This window comes from Podarcis tiliguerta, assembly GCF_965153285.1.
Source record: "Podarcis tiliguerta genome assembly, chromosome: 6".
Taxonomy (NCBI): domain Eukaryota; kingdom Metazoa; phylum Chordata; class Lepidosauria; order Squamata; family Lacertidae; genus Podarcis; species Podarcis tiliguerta.
Genome location: NC_139539.1, coordinates 38,661,276 through 38,685,503, shown reverse-complemented (window position 1 = coordinate 38,685,503; position 24,228 = coordinate 38,661,276). Strand labels below are relative to the sequence as shown.

General features: G+C 41.0%; 1 protein-coding gene across 2 annotated transcripts; it reads right to left on the bottom strand.

The window, feature by feature from the left end:
- Window positions 1–369: 369 nt before the first annotated feature.
- On the bottom strand, window positions 370–23,968 carry PIGR (polymeric immunoglobulin receptor). Of its 2 annotated transcripts, none has more exons than XM_083447189.1 (11): window positions 23,758–23,968; window positions 8,846–8,949; window positions 7,888–8,226; window positions 7,106–7,435; window positions 5,875–6,198; window positions 5,141–5,455; window positions 4,256–4,391; window positions 3,495–3,613; window positions 2,520–2,648; window positions 2,309–2,364; window positions 370–1,586 (listed from the first exon to the last, which is right to left on the bottom strand). In XM_083447189.1, the coding sequence occupies exons 2-11, from the start codon at window positions 8,901–8,903 to the stop codon at window positions 1,497–1,499; spliced, it is 1,896 nt and encodes a 631-aa protein (XP_083303315.1). In that variant the 5' UTR covers window positions 8,904–8,949; window positions 23,758–23,968; the 3' UTR covers window positions 370–1,496. The 2 variants fall into 2 exon arrangements, with proteins under 2 accessions (XP_083303315.1, XP_083303316.1); XM_083447190.1 differs by lacking the exon at window positions 23,758–23,968 and adding an exon at window positions 11,874–11,954.
- Window positions 23,969–24,228: the final 260 nt, after the last annotated feature.

The window sequence follows — 24,228 nt, the reverse complement described above, 5'->3', positions numbered from 1 at the left end:
CTGTAACTATCATGCTACTGGCAGGCCCATGAAACAAAGGTGCTTGTCTGCACCCTCAACCCCTTTTATTCTTACCAAAGCAAATTTTATTCCCCCCCCCCCCCAGTGATTTGGTTCCTATTGAAATGGCCACAGATCAAAAAATGATGAACGAAAGAGTGGTTACCAGATGCTCAACATTTGATTCCAGTTTGCTCTATCAAGTGTGTAACAGAACTATGTTGCATTTGCTATTCAGGGATGTCTCCTTGTTGTCAAATGTAAACACCTCATCTAGTAATGGATACATATATCCAGATCTTGATAACGTGGTTCTCTCTCAAAATCATGAGTTCTCTCTCAAAATCAGCAACAAACTCAACTTCCAAATTCACATTCAGGATATTTTTGTGTCAGAACACACTGCTCAAAAACATTGCATACAAATAACTATAAAGTCACTGATTCCAGATGATTATAGATTACAGAGTCAGGCTCACAAACAAAAAAATAATCTTTTTATGTTTTGCGTTTACTGAATTAATTTTTAAACGATTATTTTTCTCATTATCCAGAGTCCATCAACAGCAAGATCCAGCTGTTGTTTTTGTATACAGATGGGCACAACATTTGTATAAAGTTTCCAAATCAATACCTATTAGTTTAAAATGTTTCAGCGTTTCACAAAAATAATCAGATACAGAATCATAGTCCCCCCCAACCTCCCCATCCCTTTCCTTCTATTCATGATTGCATGATTATGTGATCCTAGTTTCATTGCTTTTCGGAATTATTGCTTCATTTTGTTTTGTTTTACATTTTCTCAATAAAGTTGCATGAAATGAAAATCTCTAAAATGTGGTGGAGTGGAAAGAGGGTGGGGGGCTTCCACACCATACATTTAAAGCACCATTGTACTATTTGAACAGTCATGAAGACTCATGGGAAATGTTGAGGGTGCTGGGAAATGCAGCTCTGCAAGGTCAGCACCCATAACAAAATACAGTTTCCATGACTTTTAAAGTGGTATAATGGTGCTTTAAATGTTTTGTGTGGATGTGGTGAGAGAAAGAAGATCAATCAATCAATCAGGCACAGATTTGTAGGGGACTGAATTCAACACCAGGCTTCATCCAGGAAATCGAGAGCTACAGCACTTCCAACAGTTGACTGTCCAGCCTGTGCTTGAGGACTTCCAGTGAGGGAAGAGTCCCACCACCCCTCTAGTTGTTTAACTGCTCTTACCATCAGTACATTTCTCCTAAATCACAAAACTTTATTAATTTGATTTATATAATTTTGATATGAAACTATTGACCCTTAAAGGAGTATATGTTGATCAAGAAATATTGTATAGTATGTGGCAGAACTGAGACAATTTGGGGAAATCTTAGCATCTCAGCATAGCTCGCTATTCACTTATTCTAATCATAGGCTGTCTTTAGTCATTATTGCATAATTGGCTTCCACCAGTCTTCCAGCATTTGCAATCAAACTCTTCAGCCATCTGCAAAGCTCTATTGTTCCTGGTCTCTTCTTGCAGGGGTCTTGTTGCCTTCATTCAGCAGGACTGTGGTATAAGCCATCTCAATTTCCTCTGTGGAGCCCTAAAAGAACAAACAGAAACCCCAGTACTATTTTAACTTGGTCCATGTGACAAAATGGCCGCTTTCTCAGAGAGAGCTCCAGTTTGTGAAGCACTCAGAGATATCTTAGATGTCTGCATCAAAGAAGCAGCTGCTCATGCGTAGGTTTCCATATGATTTGCACCCCTGCATGATCAGTAATATGGAAGCCCGCATGCACACAGATTCTCACACGCTTTGCTCCTTTAGTGCAGGCATCCATACCAATGTGTGACCATCCAGGGGTGAAACCAGCAGCATTCCCAGCATTCCCTGGGGCACCCTTTCATGTGCTGCACACATGAAGGCAGCTAGTTTGATCTAACTAGTTTACTGCCTGCAACAGTCTATACCATTTTTCATCCATGATGGTTCACAAAGGGGCTAGCAAACTGAAACGTAAATTTAAACAACAGTTAATGTGAAACTACAATCAACAGACAATAAAAGAAAAGAAAGTAGACTTTTTTTTTAAAAAAAAGGAAGAGAAATAACAAATTAAACTAACTAACGGTTTGTGCGTCCTTCTGAAAGGAAGGGAAGGAGTGTGACAGTTTAGGGGGAACCGCCCCCAAAGTCCTTGCTTAATACAGTAACATGCAAAGAACACTAGAAGCTTTTAAAATGAGGTGTTCTTTTCCCCTGCTTCGTAACTGGGATTACCAAGGGACTATTATAGTCCTGTTAATCTAGCTCGCTCTTACCCTCTTTGTCTTCTTTGGTTTACCAGTCTCCTTAGGACTGCCACTGGTTATATTCTCTGTAAAGAATGAGAGATGTTAAGGGGCTGAACATGAAAATAAAAGAAAGCTGTTCCATGAATACACAACTTTCTTAACTGAATCACTATATTGCATCGTCTCTCCCCATTAACACCTAGTTGTAGCTAGAGTAAATGTTATACAGGGGTCTTACCATCCATGGTCCCTAATTGGGTCTCATTAGCATCTTCCATGCATACATTGTCCTTTGCGCCATACTGTCTCACATTCTCAAAATCTGTCATGCTGATGTTTGTCCTGTAGCTTCCAACTGAGACCAAATCTGTAGAAAGGAGTGGGGAAATGCAATGCAGTTCTTCAGCCACATAATGTGAACAAAAAAATCCATTATACTGTGGTAAATTGTGCATATAAATACATATACTGGTGAAAATAATGCATTATATCGGGGGGGGGGGGGGAATGGTTTACAAAAAATGTGTACTTTATGCAAAATTGCATATAAAAAACATACATAGTAGGAGAAATTTGCACAAAAATGCTGATGGATTTCCATGAGGACTTAAAAAAAAAAATGCAAACTGATGTAGAAATGTGGATAACTGAACTTAAGACTAGGGGGGGGGGGGAATGAGACATGGAGAGAAGCCAAAATATTGAGACATATCAACCCATCTCAAATTCTGAAGCAAGGTCCTCTTCATTCATTGCAGCTACAAAGAAAGCAAGCATAGGATTTCAGCCAGAGAAAATATTTGTGGGTCTCTCATCAGGCTAACAGGTAGAATTAGTGATTGTGCTGCTGTGCCACCCATGTGAATACTTCATACCAGGACCATTACACTCTTACTCTTAACCGTGATCCAGAAGACAAAAGGATGCCAGTATAGCTTCATAGAGTATATGAGCCTTCAAGTGCATCGGGGCATTCATGGCCTGTGAGTTGTTTCTAACAGGAGTTCAGAGACAAAGAGAGATCCCAAGGCAACATGAACCCAAGGAAAACGTTTCTGAAGTTCACCTTGCTAACGTTCACAATATATTGTTTGGGAAGTGATAATTCAAGTGCTCAAATTATAACAAAATTAAAATTATAACTCAAATTACAACAAAAAGTACATAAATTTACAATTATATTCCACACACCCTAGAACTTTTATAGATTCACCTGAATGCTTGAAAACCTTGCGCTTCACAACAATACCAATTGCGACAAGAAGCAGAAACACAACTCCAAGGGGGACTAAAGTGGAGACCAGAACTGAGGAATGTTTGCTATCTTCATGGCTGAAAGAGAAGTTGAATTGGAACTGTAGTAACTTTAGAATGAATAACCAGTGCATACAAATTTTAGGAAACAGATAAACTTGCCTAAATATTCTGTTGACATGGCGTTACTTATATTCTTACGATATTTTAAAGACTTCAGGTACATTCCCATAATCTATTAGTATTAGGAGCAAACTTTACATGCTTATGGTAGCTCCATGAGTTTTTCAACATGGAAGAGCCCCAATCACACAGAAAGAGGGAGGGAGGTCTAATTTTGAAAGCAAAGGGACATACAGGTGAGAAATAGAGGACCCTTCTCCTACCCTTCTGCTTCTCATTCCTCAGCTCAAGCCCTTTTCTCTGACAAGCAGAAAAATGTCTGGGGAGAAAAGCTGCAGGGAGGTAGATCACAGGAAGGGGGTGAGAACTGGCTCTGCACTCTTCCTCTGTGTGTTCTCTTTGTATTTCAAATTGGACTCTATTTTTACACAAAGGGGAGCAGGCCTGGCCCTCAGCAAGTGCTAACTGTCAGTTTATCTGATTGCTCAAAATGATAAATTCAGTAACAAAATGTGACTTGCTTCTTCTTTTAGATCCCTTGCTTCTCCTTATACAATGCACTCACACATCATCTTTAAGGCTTTTACAGTCGCTCACCTGTCTACTGGGCTTTCAACTCCAGTCGCCTCCTTAGCTTCATTTAAGGGAAGGCCCCTGCTTCTAGGGTTGACTTCAGGAATTATATCACTGGGTTCTTTGTCGGCACTGGAATCTTCTTTAGGGTTTTGAAACACTATTTAAGCATGTTTGGGAAATTGGTATCAAGCAACATATAAGAAAACAAAAAGCAGGAAAGAAATAAAATAGTCAGTACCTTTTGATAATGGTTGTATCATGGCTTATTGCTTGCACACAGACCCCCTTCATACCTGCCCTATTATTCACAATAAAACCAAGAAGGATTTAATTAACTACAGTTTCTCATTTTGTCCAAACAAAAGGTTTACTATCATAGAAACGGATATTAAACCAAGCCATGGTTTAAGATCCTGGGTGATAGATTCCTGCTTTAGACAAAATGAGAAGCTGTTGTAAAGTAACATTAATTATTGGCAAAGGAAGGACAAAGGGCTCTATGCAGAGGCTAAAAGAGCATGCATGCCTCAGTAATCCACAATAGTCTGTTGTGTGGAAGTGCCTTTAAATGCTCCTGTGTTTAATTGTTGCCAATCTGTGTTACTCGCAGAATCAAATTATAGAAAAAGTATCTTCTGAATTGTTTAACTGAGTGGTTTAAATATGAATTATGGCACTCTAGGAAACCAGGAGCATAGCTAAATCATGTCATCCATGAAAGGCAAAGACCCACAAGCATAAATCTGCTCCATAACTTGAGAGTGGACATCTTTAGAAGCTCTTGAAGTGCTCACTAATTATAATGTGTCAAAATTTGGAAGGAACCCATAATAGGCCTGGTAAAATGTGGACAGTACAGGATATGAAACCTACTGTGTTGTCCCTCTGATCAGAACTGAAGCTCACCTCCTTGCACTTCCAGATGCATTGCAGTTGTTTCTGCATAGTGACCTCCACGTCTGACTCCACACCAATACCACCCTTGATCTGTTCGTGACACTTGGTCAAAATTCAGCGACAAAATTCTGTTGGTTGCATCACAGCTAACCACCAAGCCGTTTTCATTTTGGGTGGATAAGACGAGAGGTTCACATCCAGTATTCTTCCACTTGCACCAATACTTCTCATAATCAGCATATTCACATGAGTAAGAGCATGATAGTTTCAGTGGGGCACCGACAACAGCGTTGATCTCATTATCTATTACTAAATTGGGTTTCCCTGTTTCAAAAGCGGGGGGAAATTAGAAGTAAATAGGCAATCAGTAAATCACTTCAAATCAAAGACAGAGAGCCTAATTTTAGCATTATTAAATGAAATAGCTGGTATACAATATATCACATCAAACGCCCCTAACTAGACCAGACCAGGCCTTCCTAAGCAGATGAATATGTCATGTGACAAATAGAATGCATGAACTGGGTGTTTTATGCGATAATGCATTTCATGTCATATCCAGCTTGCTCCTGTCTGGATTATTCTCATTATCTGCAACAAAGTCCCTTTGAAAAACAAGTATAATATTTAGGACTGATTCCATTTGATCCTGCTGTGCTGTATCAGCTTAGGCTCTGCAACACTGAACAAAAGAGGCATACAGTTCTGCTGAGAAGCACATTAGAAGAAACATGGTCTGTTACCTTCTACAATCTTCAGCTCTGTTGCTGACCTTCTTTCCTCTTTTCCATCTACTACACACCAGTAGAACCCTGCATCCTTCTCATTCAGTTGGTTCAACAGGATGGTGAATGTTCCATTACTTGGGTTATCATGCATCACTATTCTTCCCTCATAGGAATCCATCACATACCCAAAGTCACTTATTAATGGAAGGCACCTGTTTTTTTCTAACTTGCACCACTGTTTGCGTGTATAATTCTCTTTTGGATCATAATGGCATTCAATAGACACTGATCCACCTTGGACTCCTCTTGCTACAGGTTGTCCTTTGGGCACCAAAGACCCTGGAGAAAGAGAAGGCATGAAATTATATTGTTGCTGTTGTTGTTAATTTCATTTCTATACCCCTTTATGTATTTAAGGGGGAAAAATCTTCAAGAAGTTTACATTAAAATATCAGATAAAACAATATAGAATAAAACATTATGGGATAAAGTCAAATGTATATTCAAAGCAACATCATTAACGGAAAACTGAAATATTATCTTAAAGATTTCAAAATAAAACATTACAAAAGTGGTCAACTACAGAAGCCACATTTAATGACATTTAGCATACTAATAACACCATGCTCCAAATCCCCAGATGATAGCTCCGAATGGTTTCATAGAGATGTTGTAATATAGTAGACAGAATGGACCCTTGTGGGATCCCACAGCCCAAAAGCCATGGAGCCAAGAAACATTCTCCTAGTACTGTACTACTACTGCAGATAGGAGTAGAACCACTGTAATACAATTCTCAATTCCTTGAGTTGCTCCAGATGAACACCATAGACAGTGGTATCAAAAGCCACGGAGATGTCAAGGAAACCAACAGGAACGCATTTCCCATTGTTTCGGTGCTGAAACTGGGTTTGAAACTGGACTGGAATGTATCTAAATAATCTGCTTCTTCCAGACATACCCGTAGCTAGCTGGCAACTACCTTCTCAATCACCTTGCCCAGTAAAAGGAATATTAGAGACTGGATCGTAATTTTGTAAAACCTCTGGATCCAGAGAGGACCTCTTCAAGAGGGGCCTCCTTCAAGGCAGTGGGCATAACATCCTCCCATAGTGAGACACTGTCCACTCCCTAGAGCCATCCAGTCAATTCCCGCCTACTAGATTTTATCAGACATGATAGGCAAGGATTAAGAGGGCACATTGTTTGCATTTAGGACTGCAAAATCTCTCAGCCCATTACCCACCTTCATAGACATGTATATCCAGTTCCTTGGATTCTCCCCCTGCCCCATAGATTCCAGCTCCACAGAGATATGACCCTGAATCTTTCTTCTTTAACTGGGTCATAAAGATACTGAATGATCCAGCAGTCCCAAGAAAGGTCAGCATAACTCTTCCTTCGTAGGCTGGGTCAATTTTTCCATACGAATCAATAACAGTGTAGCAATCATTCTTTGACATCTTGCACAGGTACTTCCGAGCACTTCCATATTGCGCACCCAAGTCACAGTTCATAGTCACTGATCCATGCTGCTCAACATAAATGAGTTGAGCTTCATCCGGAACTGTTGAATCTATAGTAAGGAGACATAGCTTTACCAATTCTCCATCTTCCATTCTACAATCTCATGTTGTTCTGCATTGCACTATGTATTGCTCCATGGTTCTACATGTTATGACTTCCTACATTTCTTCCATTAGCTCCCCCCCCCAAAAAAAGTAATTAAACAGTTGGAGACTTCAAGGACTTTCTCACTCCCCATCTACAACTGTTCGTGTCAAGAAGTGACACAGTTACCACTAGGTTACCCCCCTTCCCACTCACTTACATTCCCATCCACAGCTCATATGTATTCAGAATTTGTTTGTCCCAGAATAAAACAATAAAACAATAAGATTATTTAGTTATGCAGAGGATGAAGCAGGGAAAAGTGGAAACCAAAAATCTCATCTTCCAATAAGCCATAGATAAATGGATATTTGTAGCCTGCTTCTGACAGAAAATAAAGTAGCATTATATATTTACCTTCGGAAACATCCAGCTTCACTCTGAAAGACAGTCCATTGTCATTTAGTGAAACACCACATTTGTACATCCCCATGTCTCCTCTTCTAAGCTCTGATATTAATATAGTGAATATGCCATTCTCTGGAAAGTCTGTTATTAAGGCTCTGCCTTTGAACGCTCCAGCAACATAGCCATTACTAGAAATGATGGTTGAACATTGGCGTGTTGATTCCTTGCACCAGTACTTCCTGCTGTGTCTATTCACACTAGTGGGAGGGTAAAAGCATTTCACAGTCACTGAGCCTCCAAGCAACCCAGTCACCTGCCGTGGTCCAAATATGGGACTTGAAGTTAACACTGAAAAGGGAAACAAACAGTGCACATCACTAGCTGCCACCACATCACTAAAATAAAAGCTGAAATTATGGAGAGTGTCAACTACAAGCCTTAAATAAGATTAAGCCCCTGCCATATGCAGTTTGTGTGATCTGCTGACCAATGAAACTTAAATCCCGTTCTGCCCTGCCCCGACACCTTACATGTTGCATATCTGTAGCTTCACCCCAAACAGGTTGAGGACCCTGCATTTTTGTAAATAATAATAAATGACGTAAGCATACTAAAAACTGTGTTAATGCTACAGTACCATATCGGTGCGTCCCAAATGCTTGGGAAAGCAAGCATGTCATACCTGCCAACATTTTCCCCATGAAAATAGGGACATCCTAAGGAAAAGCAGGGCATTCTGGGATCAAATCAGAAACCGGGATGGCTTCTGTAAATCCAGGACTATCCCTGGAAAATAGGGACCCTTGTCTTTGTCTGGTGCTGAAGTTGGTGCCATGCAGGCCTTCGTATTTGTTTCTTCACAAGTGCCTGTTGGTTAAACTATATCAAGGGGAACAAATGTTTTGGGTTACTGCCCTATGAAGATGTATAGTGTTCTTAATATCCTGGTGGTTGGTTAAATACTCACGGCTTGCAGATTCAGCTTGGACAAAGGCCAACAAAAAGATGAAGGCCAGGACGGCCATTTTACTCAAGGGTCCTAAACCTCAGATCCCAGGTTTCTCATACAAACTGAAATTCAAAAAGAAATGATTACATCTGTAAATAGGCAACATCTAAGATAGGGATAGTGTGTGTGTGAGTGTGTGTGTGTGTGTGTGTGTGTGTGTGTGTGTTAAAGAGGCTTCAATAGTACATCAACTAAATAATCCTGCATAGAATCTTAAGTGAAAACATAAAAAATAAGAATCATTAGCAATGTTCAGGCTGGCATTGTGAATATCGCTTGATCCGGGTAATGAATTTGAGATAATTTGCCCATAACATTGTGTTAGTTAGCTAAGAGAAACTGTGAGCTCGAAAAAACATCCTCAAAATTCATTGCATACAGTAATATTTATACTAATTGACTAACCAGTTCATTTATTAAAAGTTAGAGAGGTTGAAAGTTTTAAATAACTTTTAGAAGTTCAAAGTATTTATTAACTACATAGATTTGACTGTGTGATGAAATTCTAAAATGATGCACTAGAGGGCAGTCGGAATGTACAGATGTGTCTGGCAACATACACCAAAGACCAGAAAACACTCTTGTCACTGTTTTAATAGGACCTAATTTATTTCTATTAAAATCTATGGCAGTTTTGCTATTCATTCCAGTAGAATGTTGGAGAGATCCCCTAGGCAAGGAGGGATTGTTATATCTCAGTAACTTTTCTAGGGGACAATGTTCTTGCTTACATATGTCATCAGAACAGAAGCGATGCTCATATCATGCCATGAAGCGGCAGTTTTTTGGGTGGTCTGTTCCACTATTTGCTGGGTCACCTCTCCAATCTCTATACCCTTTTGTCCCTCCAAGTCTTTGCTCTTCATTTGCTCTATTCAAACTCTCATTATTCGAAACTGCATTTCAAGTAAACATAAAACTATAAAAGTCAGGAAGCATTATACAGTTATAGTGCCATGAGACTCCTAGCAGCTGTTCATAATAAGAAAAACAAGAGACTGAGCTCATTCACACAAAATGCTAAGCCAAACCTGGGCTTAGTGAGACTGTGTGAATGTGCAGGCTCCCAAAGAGGAGCTCACTTTGCTTTCCCCTGCCCCCATCCCCTTCTCTGCCATGCCACACTGATCTAAGCCATGTTTTGGCTTAGTATGTCATCCAAACTGGGACTTGCAATTAAGCTCTTTCATCCCCTGTCTTGAGCTGTAGCCTTGGGCCAGTTCAAGAAAACACTGTAAAGCCAAAATTGGTTTAGCATAGTGCAGCACCCACCCCCACCCCCCCAAAAAAGGCAAAGTGTGTGCAAGTTCCACTCCACGGTTTGTCCTGTTGTGTTGCGCAAACTGGGTTACTGGGTTCTAGTATGCATAACCGAGCTAGAAAAGGATGCTTCCAGCCCGATGCTATTGAATGCCAGGGACTCTTGCAGAGCTAAGCCAAAGCCGATGCTTTTATTTCATTGGGTTTTTAAAAAATATAATAATGCTTGTTCCTAACTGACGTTATGAATAAGAGGATATATCAATGCTTTAAAAAGTGTGTTGTTAATTATTTATTTAGTTGTTATTTTCACGCCACACACACCGTCCTTTCCAAAAAGGAGCACAAGGCAGATAACACAATGTCAAAGAACACATTAAAAGCATTCACCAGCCCCCCCCCCCAGCAATAAAACAGCAACAGGCAATACCTCCCAAACTCAAATCATATCTGGATAAACAGGTGCATTTTCAAAGTGAGGAGACAGCCTGATTTCACCCAGGAGGAAGTTCCATAGGTGTGGTGCTGCCCTGGCCTATTGTGACTGTCCTCCTCACTGCCACCGTTTCTTGAACCACGAACAGGGTCTCTTCCACTGCTGGCAAAGTCTGGTTTGGGAGGCGCTCCTTCAAGCACTTGAGATCCAAGCTGCTCAGGAACTACTGACCCACATCATCTCCATTTTGTCAGGGTTAGGAACATAAGAAGCTGCCTTACATTGAGTTCCTGTATTGTCTACATTGCCTGGCAGCAGCTCTCCAGAGATATGGTAAATAGTCCTCCCAGCCCAACCTGGAGATGCTGAAGATTGAACCTGGGACCTTCTGCAAACAAGGCAAATGTTCTATTACTGTGCTACGACCCTTCCCCAAATTCAGCTTCAGATTATTGGCCATCATCCTGCCCATCACCACTCCTGATGCAGATGGTGTAAAGACTGGAAACTGAGAAGACAACATTCAAAATCTCATGATGTTGAAGTTTTTGTAGCCTCCAAACTTAGCAGCTCCGTCATCTATTGATAGAGATTTCTGCTTAGAATTACGTTGTATGTTCCATCTTGAGTCACCTTCTATGTTTGCTTCCTTACATCTCCTGCCCTTCTATCCTGTTGCACTCGAGCAGAGGATTGTGATGGTGGAAACTGGTGTGTGTGTGAGTGTGTGTGGCAGCGTTTAACCAGTACCGCTCTCTTAGCCCTCATTCACGCACAATATTCCTGCAGAGTTTTTCTAACACAGCGTGTTGTTCAATATTTCTAATGCCTACATTTAGTAGAGCTTACAACCAAGGCAGCTTGCAGAACAGCATTCTGTCCTGTCTCTATCTTCTTGCCCATCACATTATCTTAAATTTCCTGCAAATATTTATTCAGAAATAAAAAGGGCCGAACATCATAGGGACACACAGCCAAGGCAGTCTAAATAGAAACTGGTCAATCAAGTAGATACGATAAAAGTTTGGCAACGGACTGAACCAAAACATGAGACCCAGTTCCCTTTTTCAAAAGGTTCCAACTTTTGATTGCTAGAAATCTGAATCAATGCCAAATTAAACCCCAATTTGGGAACAATCCCTCTGGTAGGCATTTGCTGTCTCTTCCTTCTACCTTTCAGGGATCAGACCAAAAGGGTGACGATTTCTTCCACCCACATCCAATTTTAATAGGGTGATGCATACATTTACAAAAACAGTACTCTCCCAAAGACTGGTCTTTGCCACCTACCTCTCGCTTCCCTAAACAGTGTTTCTGGCACTCTCCTTGCTGCCCTGTTACATGCTGACTTAAGAAGAAAGAAGGCTACATGTTAGGCAACTCAAGAGCTGCCAAAAACCACTCCTTAAAATCCAGAGAGTTTACATTCTAAGTTTACAGCTGATCCGACCTTTACACCTCTTCTCCTTTAGTCAGAAACACAAAGGTTAGAGGGCAGTGTTTGCCTTGAATTTTCTCCTTTGCCCCAGGGGCAAGATGAGAGCTAATGGACTTCAGTTAGGGGGAGGTAGATTTTGGGTGAACATGAGGAAAATCTTATTGATGGTAAGAGGTGTTTGACACTGGAATCTATTACCTACAGAGCTGGCTGGCTCTTCCTTGCTAGAGCTTATCAAGCACAGAATGGACAGCCATTCATGGGATCATCACCAGCATTTTAGGGGGCTAAATTTCAGCAGTGGTGATGTTGCTGCTCTCTGAGATAAGGATGGGGTGAGGTTTATGTTCTGGGTTTATGGCAGCAGCTTTCCACAGTCAGGAAGCCGCCACCAACTCAAGAGTTCCCCCAACCTGCACCCCCCCCCATCCTGGCAAATATAACACTGCCATCGGGAGAGTATGCCTTTGGGAGAGTATGACTGCAGTGTTCATGTAGCTCCGAACGTTCTGCATCAAGCAGTGGTTTGGACTAGCTGTTCTGCAAGATCCCTCCCACTTCTATAATTCCTCCATAGCTACTGGGGCCCATGCGAGTCCTTGGCACCTTCGGAAATAAGACTTACCTGGCATTATATATAATGGCCTTGGGTGGGCGGGTGGGTTCACACAGCTCTTCTACTGCTGCACAATATATGCATTCAGGAGCCAAATCAGTGGCAACACCAAAGGCTCAGAAGGCTAAGGGTATGGGTATCAGCTGTTTTTCTTGGAACCTGTACCTGAACACATCACTTCATTCCAAGTCTTGACCCCAATTCCAGTTCAACTTCATGTTCAGTTTGCAAGTAAGTTAGTTCTTGTAAGGTACTAACCCTCCTGCAAAGACTCCCATCATGGAATGTACATCCAAAATCCTTGCTTTTTCCTCTTCCTCCCTCCATAAGTCTTTTAACAAACCAAGAAAACCCACTAATTTCTGCCTGCCCCTCCTTTCCCTGAGAGCAGACATGTAGAGGTTTCCACTGCCAGTGTTTCGCACTGAATTTGAGGCATGGCCTGAGGCAGCCTGAAGCTTCGCTCTGATCTACTGTATTTCCTCAAGGCTTGAAAACAATCGCATGGGAAGAGGCATAGGTTGTGTCTGTGTGAGTGCAATTGTGCAGGGGCGCGCGTGTAGTCATGGCAGCCAAGTCATCTTACCAGCCAGGAAGGGGTGTTTTGCAGCATTCATGCAGGCAGAGACTATAGCGAATGCCAAGTAAGCAGTGTGCAAATAGCCTGAAGAATGTATTCTCTGGGCATCAGGTGATGGACTTTGTTATAAGGGGTAATTCCCAGCAGTGAAAATATTTTATTTCCTCCTTTGCATAAAAGATGCCTTGTTGTTCTTTCTTCCTCTTGCTGTGGTGTTGCTCAATGGCTACTTGTCTTAGGCTATTTATTAACTCCTGGACAATGAAAAAAATGCCCTTTCAGATTCTGAGCCTCCGTTTTCTATAACACTTCCCAGCTAGAGGCTGGTATAAAACCAACAAGATAGCCTTGGCTTTAGAATATTTTAAACCAAGGTCCTCACATTCTCTGGAAGCTTGAAATATTTTCTCAGTTGATTAAATAGGTTTTCTCACAAAAGCCCTCTTACGTGAACATATCATTCTCCAGCTCCTGCATAATATGCAAAGGTAAGCAGGGTCTGGTATGGTTTCTAATTGGATTGGGGATTCCCTCATTGTCCCTCAATGGATTGAGATTCCCACATTGCAGGGAATTGGACTAAGGGGCACTTCCAACTCTACAATTTTATGATTCTATGATGCTATATCCAATTACTTCTTGGCCCTCATTGCTACAGAGGGATTTCTTCAGATACACCATTCTCATTAGTCCATCTTGCCTCAAGGTCCTCTCCCCTCTGCCCTTGTCCTCAAGCCTCATCCTCCCGCACCTACCATTCCCTTGGTTTCCAATTTCCATCATCAGTGTTGGCTCCAGATTGGGGCATGTGTGGGCTTGTGCAAGATGCTTCAATGGCACCTCAAATCTGAGTGGGCCTGCCTCCTTGTCACCACTGCCTTTTGCTCATCCTCCCATTCGGCACCAGAAGCAGAGGCAAGTGGAGACTGTTGCTCATTCTTCTTAATCTTCTTGCTGTCTGCATGGTTGGAGAGGACAAGCGAGAGGACAGGCAACAAAAGAGGAAAAGGAAGAGCAAGACCAGGGAGCTCTGGGAATCAGCAGTGAGGGCCCTAATGTAGGCAGACATTGCCAACCCCTGATGCTGGCCCCAACCTAGAGGTTATGTCAGGTTTTAGTCCTGATCAAACCAACAATGTTCCTTTTCCTCACAAAAATTGAATTGGTTCTCTGACTAGCTGTACTGTTCAGAATTATCTGCACTGTCACACTAGCCTAGACAATCAGTACCGAGGGACAAGCAAAACGCAGTCTAAATCACTGGAATGTGAATAAAATTTGGTTATTTACTGAAGGGAAATGAAGTCGTTTTCTTTAATGTACAAAAATGTTTGTGTCACAATGCTTATGCAGAACACTGTCCAGCATAGCATGGTAAACTGAAAAGGCAACGAAATTTAGTAAAAGTCATTTGCTTGGCCTTGAGGTTTACCAGTAAATGCAAGAATTCTCAGAGATTTTTCATTGTTATCCTAAATTTTAAGACCTATCAGTAAAAGTAAACTTCCATTGATTTAAATTTTGGCGTATCTCATACCAAACATTTTATTAAAGGTACTTATCTCAACAAACATTTGTTTCTGCAAGGGAATAAGAAATATATACGAAAAATCAACATAAATGTGTTGAGTCATTATCACACACATGTAGGCAGTGCTTTTTTTCTTAATAAAAAAAGTTTACGGGTACTCTCATTTTCCTACTCATATGGAAATACTGCGCCTCAATGAGGCCAAACGTAGATTCACAAAATGTTTAGGGGTATGCGTACCCCCAGAAAGAAAAAGCACTGCATGTAGGAATAAAAATAGCAGAATATGGTGCATTTTGTAATTCTGCTTTAAATTTCTAGAACTTGGGATTGCAAAGAATGGTGTATTGTGACAGGACTTCAAACATCAAAAGGAAAATATAAATCAAAGTAACACAAGATCCATCATCATTTCTGGCAGCAGGAAAAAATGAGGCTGCCAGTACAAACAAAATTTGACTAGCAGATTTAAATCACTGGTGCATATCAGGAAGTGGGACGTTGTGGTACAAGCTTAATCCTGAACAGACAGACAGCTATATTTGCATTTCTCTTCTCTCACAGATTGACTGCATAGTGGTTTAGAGTATTTTTAAAACACTTATTACTGTCACTTCATTAGTGACTCATTTCCTTCAAAGGGGGAGTCTAAGTCATAGTAAACTTATCAACAATTATTAATTTTATATAAAATTCTGTATTTTATACTATCTAATCTATCTATCTATTTCTGTGAAGGTGCTGTGAACTATGATTTGCTGGAGATCTTAGAACAGAGCTTTCCAAACCTTTAATGTTGGTGACACACTTTTTAGATATGCACCATTTCGCGACACAGAAATTCAGTTTGACTAGCAAACCAAAGTTAAACTAACCCCTTTCCAGCCCCGGGAGGAGTGCAGGGAGTGTTTGCACAACACACCTACACACTGCAGCTGACACACTAACGTGCCATGACACACAGTTTGGAAAGCTCTGTCTTAGAGTAATCCCACACCACAATGTGTGCTTTATTATAGAAGATAGCATCATCTTATCCAGGGGTCGGCAACCTGCAGCCCATGGGCCACAAGCGGCCCAGAGGGGTCATTTAAATGGCCCATGAGCCACCCCTGAACCGAGCTGCCTGCTTGGTGAGTCCCCATGCGCTGCGCTAAATTGGCGCCGGAAATCACGTCTGCACAGATGCCGGAAATCGCATCTGCTCAGATGCTGGAAATCGCATCTGCGAAGACGCAATCTGGCTCACGGAGCAATCTCCACAGGAGTTAAACAGCCCAGGCGAGGTAAACCTTGCCGACCCCTGATCTTATCAGTCCCAACTATATATGAAGAATAGAGTCTAGTCTTGCCCTCCTCGTTTGCTGTGGAAATCTAGTGTGTGGGTCAAAGAAATAGCATCACTCCTGGGACAAACATTCTAGAACATTCTTGTTTAATGCCCATAAGAGTGGTTATGATCAGTCACAATATGTCCTTTTATGCTTTGTTTGCCTTGGGCAAGATTGAAGTTGATTCCCCGTCCCCTGTTCCCTTTGCCAGGGACTCTGTAATCGAAACAGCTGACTGCCACTTCCTGGTAGTATGTGTGTTTTATTGAAAAGGTTTCTATGCTGCCTTGTAAAGAAAAGCCCTCTTCAGGCAGCTTGTGCAAAAGGGATAAAACAGATGCAACGTAAGTTCAGTAAAATATCATCAAAGTTTAAAAGATTAGTTCCATTTTTTAAAAAAACAACAACAACATCCCTTTCTCATCATTTAAACAGCTAATATGATTGTATTTGCAGGTGGATAGCTCAGTTGGTTAGAATATGGTGCTGATAACACCAAAGTTGCAGGTTTGATCCCCGTACAGGACAGCCGCACATTCCTGCATTGCAGGGAATTCGATTCTATGATCTCAACATGGTCTGTGAAGTACATCTTAAGGCATGGACCAGTTGATACAGGGGCAGCCAGTCCCTAAGATAACCTGGAGTTATCTAGTGTCACAACTGTATATTGCATTTTACAACACATTCAAAATGTTTTATTTGCAGCCGTATAGTTGAGTCTGAGATTCACTAATGCTTGGATAACTGTGGTAAGGTCTGATTGCTCTAGATAGGGCCATGGCTGGTAGAAAGCATTCCTGACTGTCACTTCTACCTGAAATTCCCAAGAATCCAGGAACACACCCAAGCCACAGTCTCAGGAACATTGGTGTGTAGGTGGGTGTGTAACTTTTATAATTTGCACCTTGAAAGTCAGCCAAAATTTGCCTCTCGTAATTTACATTCACATATGCAATGTTTTGAGAAAATCACTTATAGGCCTGTGTCCTAAATTGTTTAAAGACCTAGTGAGGCTCCTGGATTAGATTCTCAGACTTATGTTTGATTCTAAGACTCTATGTAAACTGTCCTTCTCCTGGTATGTAGCTCTGCTAAAGCCACATTAGGGAATGCAATCTCCATGTTTGCTGTGGTGACAAAGGTTGCAGTCGTATTCACACTTCTGATGTGTCATGTGTATATATGTCTCTCTCTATATATATTATTCATACATACATTCCCCAGCCACTCTGGGCAGCTCACATTGAAACAGACTAAAACATCAAACATTAAAAACTTTCTGATACAGGGCTGCCTTCAGATGTCTTTTAAAAGTCAGATAGTTGTTTATTTCCTTGATATCTGAAAGGAGGATGTTCCACAGGGAGGCCGCCACAACCAAGAAGGCCCTCTGCCTGGTTCCCTGTAACTTCATTTCTTGCAGTGAGGGAACCAGCAGAAGACCCCCAGAAGAGGACCTCAGGGCTGACCAATGGGGGTGGAGATGCTCCTTCAGATATGTATGTATATTATAGACAGAGGGATCCCTTAAACCCTAGAAATTATTAAATGCTAGGATTTTGATTATTTCAGATGTGAAGGGAGAAATATAAGCTGCAGAGGGATTCCTGGGCAACCTGGCTAAGCTAGGGCCATTAAGGAACAATAGAGGGTCATTGGCATGCAAGAGAACTATCCTTCCCCCATTCCCTGAGGTGCAAGCAAATGGGGTATGGAAGGTTGCCTGGGTAACTGTGTGTTTGAGGTGACAGGAAAAGAGAAGTTTTGAGCAAGGGTTGCTGGGAGGAGGAAGGAGGAAGAAGGATCCATCTTTAGCAGGCTGCAGAGCTGGCTGGGAGAGATGCCTTGGACAAGCCCCTCTTGAAAGGACCATGTTGTAAGATCTGGACTCCCTCCATGCAGACTGAAGGTGTAAATAGGTGAATAAATCATATTTCTCAAGGCTATGACAGTCTCCGTGGTGTCTCAATTCTCCAAATGACCACAGACCCTGGGAACCCCATAGGCTCTTGCCACTGCTCAGCGGGGAAAGGGGGAAACACCCAATTTGTAACAATATATATGTTTGTACTAGAAGCCAGGAAAGAGATAAGGTAACATTCTTTACCACAACCACCTTATGGCTATTTCCTGTCTTTTCCACTGTGGGTTGCAAAATAATAATAATCATAATCAACCTGATAACAGAACTATAACAGCTTGTTGATTATTGAAACCCAGCTGCAAAGATTAAAACCCAGCACTAAACCCAGACTTGTATTATATGGTGATTCACCCATTATGGCCACCACATGGAAGGGCTTCCATCAGCCTTTCCATGACAGTTCTTAATCACTGCCTCCACTAGACCCTAACCATTCACAGTCAGAGCTAAGCAGTTTCTATAATCTCTTATTTCCCAGCACACAATTAGTTAATATTCACCAGGCAGTTTAGGGGGAAATGAAATACAAATATCATCTGGCTATTATTTTATTGATTTATTGATTTAATATGCTGTAAACCACTTTGAGATTTTTATTAAAAATATAAAGCAGTATAGAAATTTTTTAAAAATACAAAGTCTCAAAAGACCCACAAAAAGTCTTGACTATAAAAAAAAGAAGCCGTGAACTAGCAAGAGACACCCTCAAACCACAATTCACAAAAGCATAGGAGAAAATAATTGTTTTGACCGGGCAACCACCTTCACTCTGAACAATATGACCTCACAATGGGGAATTGCTTGGAAAATGGCCCTGATTTCTGTTATTGAAACTGACTGTGAAAATGGATGATTTCAAAAGGCTTGGCTGTTGCAAAATTAAACCCCTGTAAGATACGCTTTAGAACAAAGGTGGACCAAAGGCCATTGCTAATTCATTACTGAAAGTATCACAGACTAATAAAGTAGTTACAAAGTACTTCTCATTTACAGTCGTGACCCTGAAAATCTGGGCTGATCATAAAGCCTTCTAAAAACAGAATCAGATTTTTTTAGACACCTTTTCTTTAAAAAATGAAACAACTACAGTATTTTCTCGAGTCTAATGCACCATCGAGTCTAATGCACACCTCAATTTTCAGAACCTTGAAACCAAAAAAAGGATTTGCGGGTGAAATGTACCATTCAATCTAATGTGCACCTTAATTTTCGGCACGTAGTTTGGCCCAAAAAAAGTAAGCATTAGAATTGAGTAAATACGGTACATAAGTTATTCCACAAATTTGAAGATTAATTCATCAATTAATTATGGTTCCATTGCCAATCTTACAATCAAACTAAATATCTCAAGAGTTCATCAAGCACAAACCCAATACGTTCCTACAATTTAAAATCCATGTTCCATCCCTTATGAAACTACAGTTCATTTGATCTCTGTCAAAATTGTCCTGGCTGTTAAGGATATCCATTCTACCCCAGATGAGTTATTCTGATAATGTGTTTGATCAAGGGAAAATACAGAGAAAACCTGAATTTCACAGGGGTGAAGCAATACAGCTAACTATCCTTTTCAAAGTTGTTTTAGGTACACTGTACAAGCTGACAAAATTACAATTCTAAGTTTATGGGAAGCTTCGTGAATTATGCAAGCAGCAAGCATTACTGAATATGCTTAAACTCTCCACACTTCTCCCTTGTGAAAGGGAAACTCACGTCTCTCCTCTGCATGCTTGGGGTTTGCATAACGTCCTGTTCACATGTTCTTCACGTGTTATCCACAAGCACACATTTCCAGTTTCAGTACTTCTGCAAAGTCACCCAGTTTTCTACCTCTTATCTGCACTATTATCTACCTCTGTATATACATATAAGATTAATAGTGTCAAGTTGAAGTAATGTGAAAGATATTGTTAACATATAACCAAGTGCCAATTACATGTACACCTGAACGTGCTTCACTGTATATATATAACTAGCACATTGAGCTATAACTGTTAAATCTTCATTTGATAACAGTAGCTTTAATCATTTTATGAAATGGTTATTCTGCAAAATTCTGATGCATACAAAGTGTTTAAAAGAAATCAAGTGGGCCCATACCATTGTGAGCCTTTTTTATATGCACATGTGCTGGTAAGAGACTAACTGTTCAAATGGTGGTTTGCTGGGTGCACTATTCTGTATTACCACCTCTTCCTCCCTCCCTCCCCTCCCCTCCCCCTCAGTTGCTGTTGTTAGAAAGTTAAAATTGGAGGGTGGAGCTGGGATGAGAAAACTTGCCATTTCCCTAACCCTCCCTTCTTTTTCTTCAGAATTTGAGCATTGTGGGGAATGAAGTGGCCCACAGCCAGTCCTGAGATTGGAAAACCAATGTTAGGCAATGTACCACAATATACCACTTTAAAACAGTCACGGCTTCCACAAAAGAATTCTGGGAGCTGTAGCTTCTTAAGTGTGCTGAGTGCTGTTAGAAGACCCCTATTCCCCTTCCAGAGCTATACTTTACAGAGTGGTTTGACAGTCAAGCCTTCTTTTCAGGGATTGTAGCTCTAGGAGGGGAGAAATGGAATTTCTGTATGCTGTCCTCACTGCTGAATTCTACACATTCAACAGTTATGTCTGCATATAATTTATACACATACACTTTCAAATAAAAATGCCTGGGGCAGGAGCTGCTGCTCATATTCTGCCCCTCCTCATGTGTGCCCAATAAACACAGATTAAAGGTCTGAAAGGGGCTAAGGTAAATGCTGCCGCTCCATTTGCTTGCATCACTGCTACTTACCAGGAGGCAGATGGGAAGGGTTGAGGAGGTGGGGAGGTTGGCATGGAATGAATCCCATGATCTTGAGATTAAGAGTCTCATGCTCTAACAACTGAGCTATCGCCATTCAGGAAGTATATTGCATTTATTGAATGCAAGTGTCATAAAGCTTTGCAAAAATGAACTAAAAATCTCAAGTCGCAAACCAGACTCATTACCACTTTTTAGAATAATCATAAGGTGCCCTCTGCTCATCATTTGCATACAGTCATGGTTTTTGCTTCTGAATCATGATAGGAGTCAAAAGTGAGCGTAGAATTGCTTAAGAGTTATTTAAAAAATAATACAGTGACCATCATACAGTGGGCTTTGTTCTTGAGTTAATAATACAACTGCAATGACCTACTTATGGGCACGTTATCTGATTTAAGAACTAATCTAGAAGAATTGGAAGTGTGCTTGAAAGTTCTTAAGGTAGAAGTGAAGTTAATTTCACAAGAAAAGTAATAAAGATGATTCAGAGAACTGCACACCTGCATCTTAACTTCACTTCTATCTCGAGACCTTTCTTAGGCCTTAAAAAGAAACATTTATGAAATATGAAATATGGTTTATAAAGGGGGATAGACCTTATGAACGCTCCTTTATAATAGTCTCATTTATTTATATCTAATTTGATATATATGTTAGGTATGATTTAAGCTGGGTGGTGAATGTACGCAGTTGTGGCCTGGTGAATGTGCACAATGGCTGGTTATTATGCACATTAACCACTCAACTTACATTTTTAAAAACCTGGAGCACAAACATTAAAACACTGATTGCCTGCTGTCACACCACAAGATGTAAAAGGAAGTAATTCAAACTTTAGAAGAGAGGAGAAAACTAGGAATGGTTCCACAGGAAAACATAGCTTCTCTCCTTGCTCTGAGATGTAACACCCTGCCTTCCACAAGGACCTGCCAACCCCTCATTCCAAACTTCTGTAAAAGTACGGTAAATCTGGAGGCAGATTAATTTGATATCCCACTTTTTAAATAAATAAATATGTGGTTTGGGGGCAAAAAGAACTGCAGCAGACCTAGTCTATTTAAAGGTTAACAAAGTTAGTAATACACTATACCTTCCAGATATTGTCCCCAAAGCACTAAAACTCAACTTGTCAGGACAGCTCTCTGAATGAAATTTGTGGACCTCAATTGCAATCCAGTGATAGGAACGTTTCCCCCTTCTTCTGTCAGGACATCAGTCCTGCCATACATTACTACAGCATGTTGGGGAAATTGTGTCTAACAAAAACTCCTTTATGATGACTTGGTGGGTAGGTCTACCTTATGCTAAGGGATTAAATGATTCACTTGTTTTGGGTCCAGTTGATTCCCCCCCCCCTCCAAGTTACATTGGCTGTCAGTAAAGCATGAGACACTTAATCCCAGGGTCATGGGTTCAAGCCCCAAGTAGGGCAAAATATTCCTGCATTGCGGGGGTTGGATTCTATGATTCTATGACTGTGGTCCTGATCTATGTTTTGATTTGACTTACTGAATGGTGCACCAACCTAGCAGTTTGAAAGCACGTCAAAGTTCAAGTAGATAAATAGGTACTGCTCCGGCGGGAAGTTAAACGGCGTTTCCGTGCGCTGCTCTGGTTCGCCAGAAGCGGCTTAGTCATGCTGGCCACATGACCCGGAAGCTGTACGCTGGCTCCCTCGGCCAATAAAGCGAGATGAGCGCCACAACCCTAGAGTCGGTCACGACTGGACCTAATAGTCAGGGGTCCCTTTACCCTTTACCTTTACTGAATGGTGCACCTTTAGCCAAGCACCTTTCTGCAACACATTTATGTTCAGATTAGATGGAGATGATCTTGCTTCACAATAAAGAGGAGAACCAGATGCTCCTTTGGTTGTTTTTCTCACCCAGAGTTGTTACTGAATTTCAATTTGAGCATTTTTAGGTGAATTTGAAGATTCCTGAATTGGCAAAGTATATCAGAAATTTCAAGGGTAGCAAAAATAATGTTGATGACTAGTGCAAGTCCTCAGGCGAATTTCACACATCCTTAGACTGTCGTTGAACTCCATCTATGGCAGAATTTGAGGTGAATTTGGAGGTTTCTACTGAGCAGGGGAATGAATTTCTGATGGATTCCAAAGACACTGTAGTGCTCAGCTGGGCTTTCACCCTAAGACAGCCCATTGCATCAGCCCTGTGTTGGGTGAGATGGTAAATAGGGACTTTGTGTAAGTGGGCAGCTCCTATGAGCAGCACAGACCTGAGTGGTTTGATGTGTGGGTGCTTTTGTGCCTTGTGCCTCATCCTGGTAGCTCTACCAGCTACTCTTTAGGAACAATGTCTGCATAATGCAGCCTCATGCATTGCCTGCTCCCTTCCTGCCACAATCACCAACTGATGTTCTAAGCGGTAGACTTTGGGGCAACAGCAGAGCTCTCTTCAAGTGTCACTCAGTGGCAGCTTCTGAGTGGTGTTTTCAGCCCCTTCACACACACACAATGCCAAAATAATTAACAAAAAATGGATCCATATGGTTTCCATAAATATCTCTATCCAGCAAACAAGGCCTCCATTCTTTAGTACCCATTTAAGAATATACAGCTAGCCTGAATTCATAAGCAGGCTATCAAGGGGACTTACCCCAGGTAAACATGGTTCAGACTCATCAAAGTGTTTATATAAAATGTGTCTGCTGCCTAGTGATTAAAACAGCCTCCACATAAATTGATAAATTTCATGAATTGGAATGACTCCTGAACAAAATGTCCAAAGTAACTGTAGTAAGCATCTCTGGAGCAGTCCTAAATTTCCTTGGTACCTCTATAGATTGACCCTCTAAATATGAAGGCTAATGTCTCAGAGCCTGGAAATCAACATTTTCATTTTTAAAATTTGTTGTTGCTGTTCTGTTGTTGTATAAATGCAGCATTATAATTTCACACTTCTAGAGAATAGTAAAGAATCATTACTCACATTCTGGATTAGTTGTGCAGAGCAGACCACTGGTGCAAAAAGCGCCTTTTCTCTTCTGTTCTATCCTCCTACTATGTCAAAAATCTGACCCTTGAGTCACTTCACTCTTTATGGTTGTTTGTCCCTGGGCTTCCTAAGTACAGCTGGCACAACACACTGGATTTGACAAAAGTGAAAGTGTCATAAGACCTCCTCTTAACTCCAGCCCTGTACATCCATCCACCTGTTGAAACTTCTTAAAGGAATACCATCCCACAAATGTACCATGCCAGTGATTCCCAATTGATGGTCTGTGGACCCCCTTTAGGTCCACAAAACCTACCCAGGGGGTCCATGACACCATTCATGTAACAAAAACTAGCACAGAGATATAAAAAAAATCAAAAATAGGGAGTCTGTGACTTGGCCTTTGAAAAATGGGGGGTCCGCCATATGTAGCTAATTGAGAACCAGTGTACTGTTCAATCATTG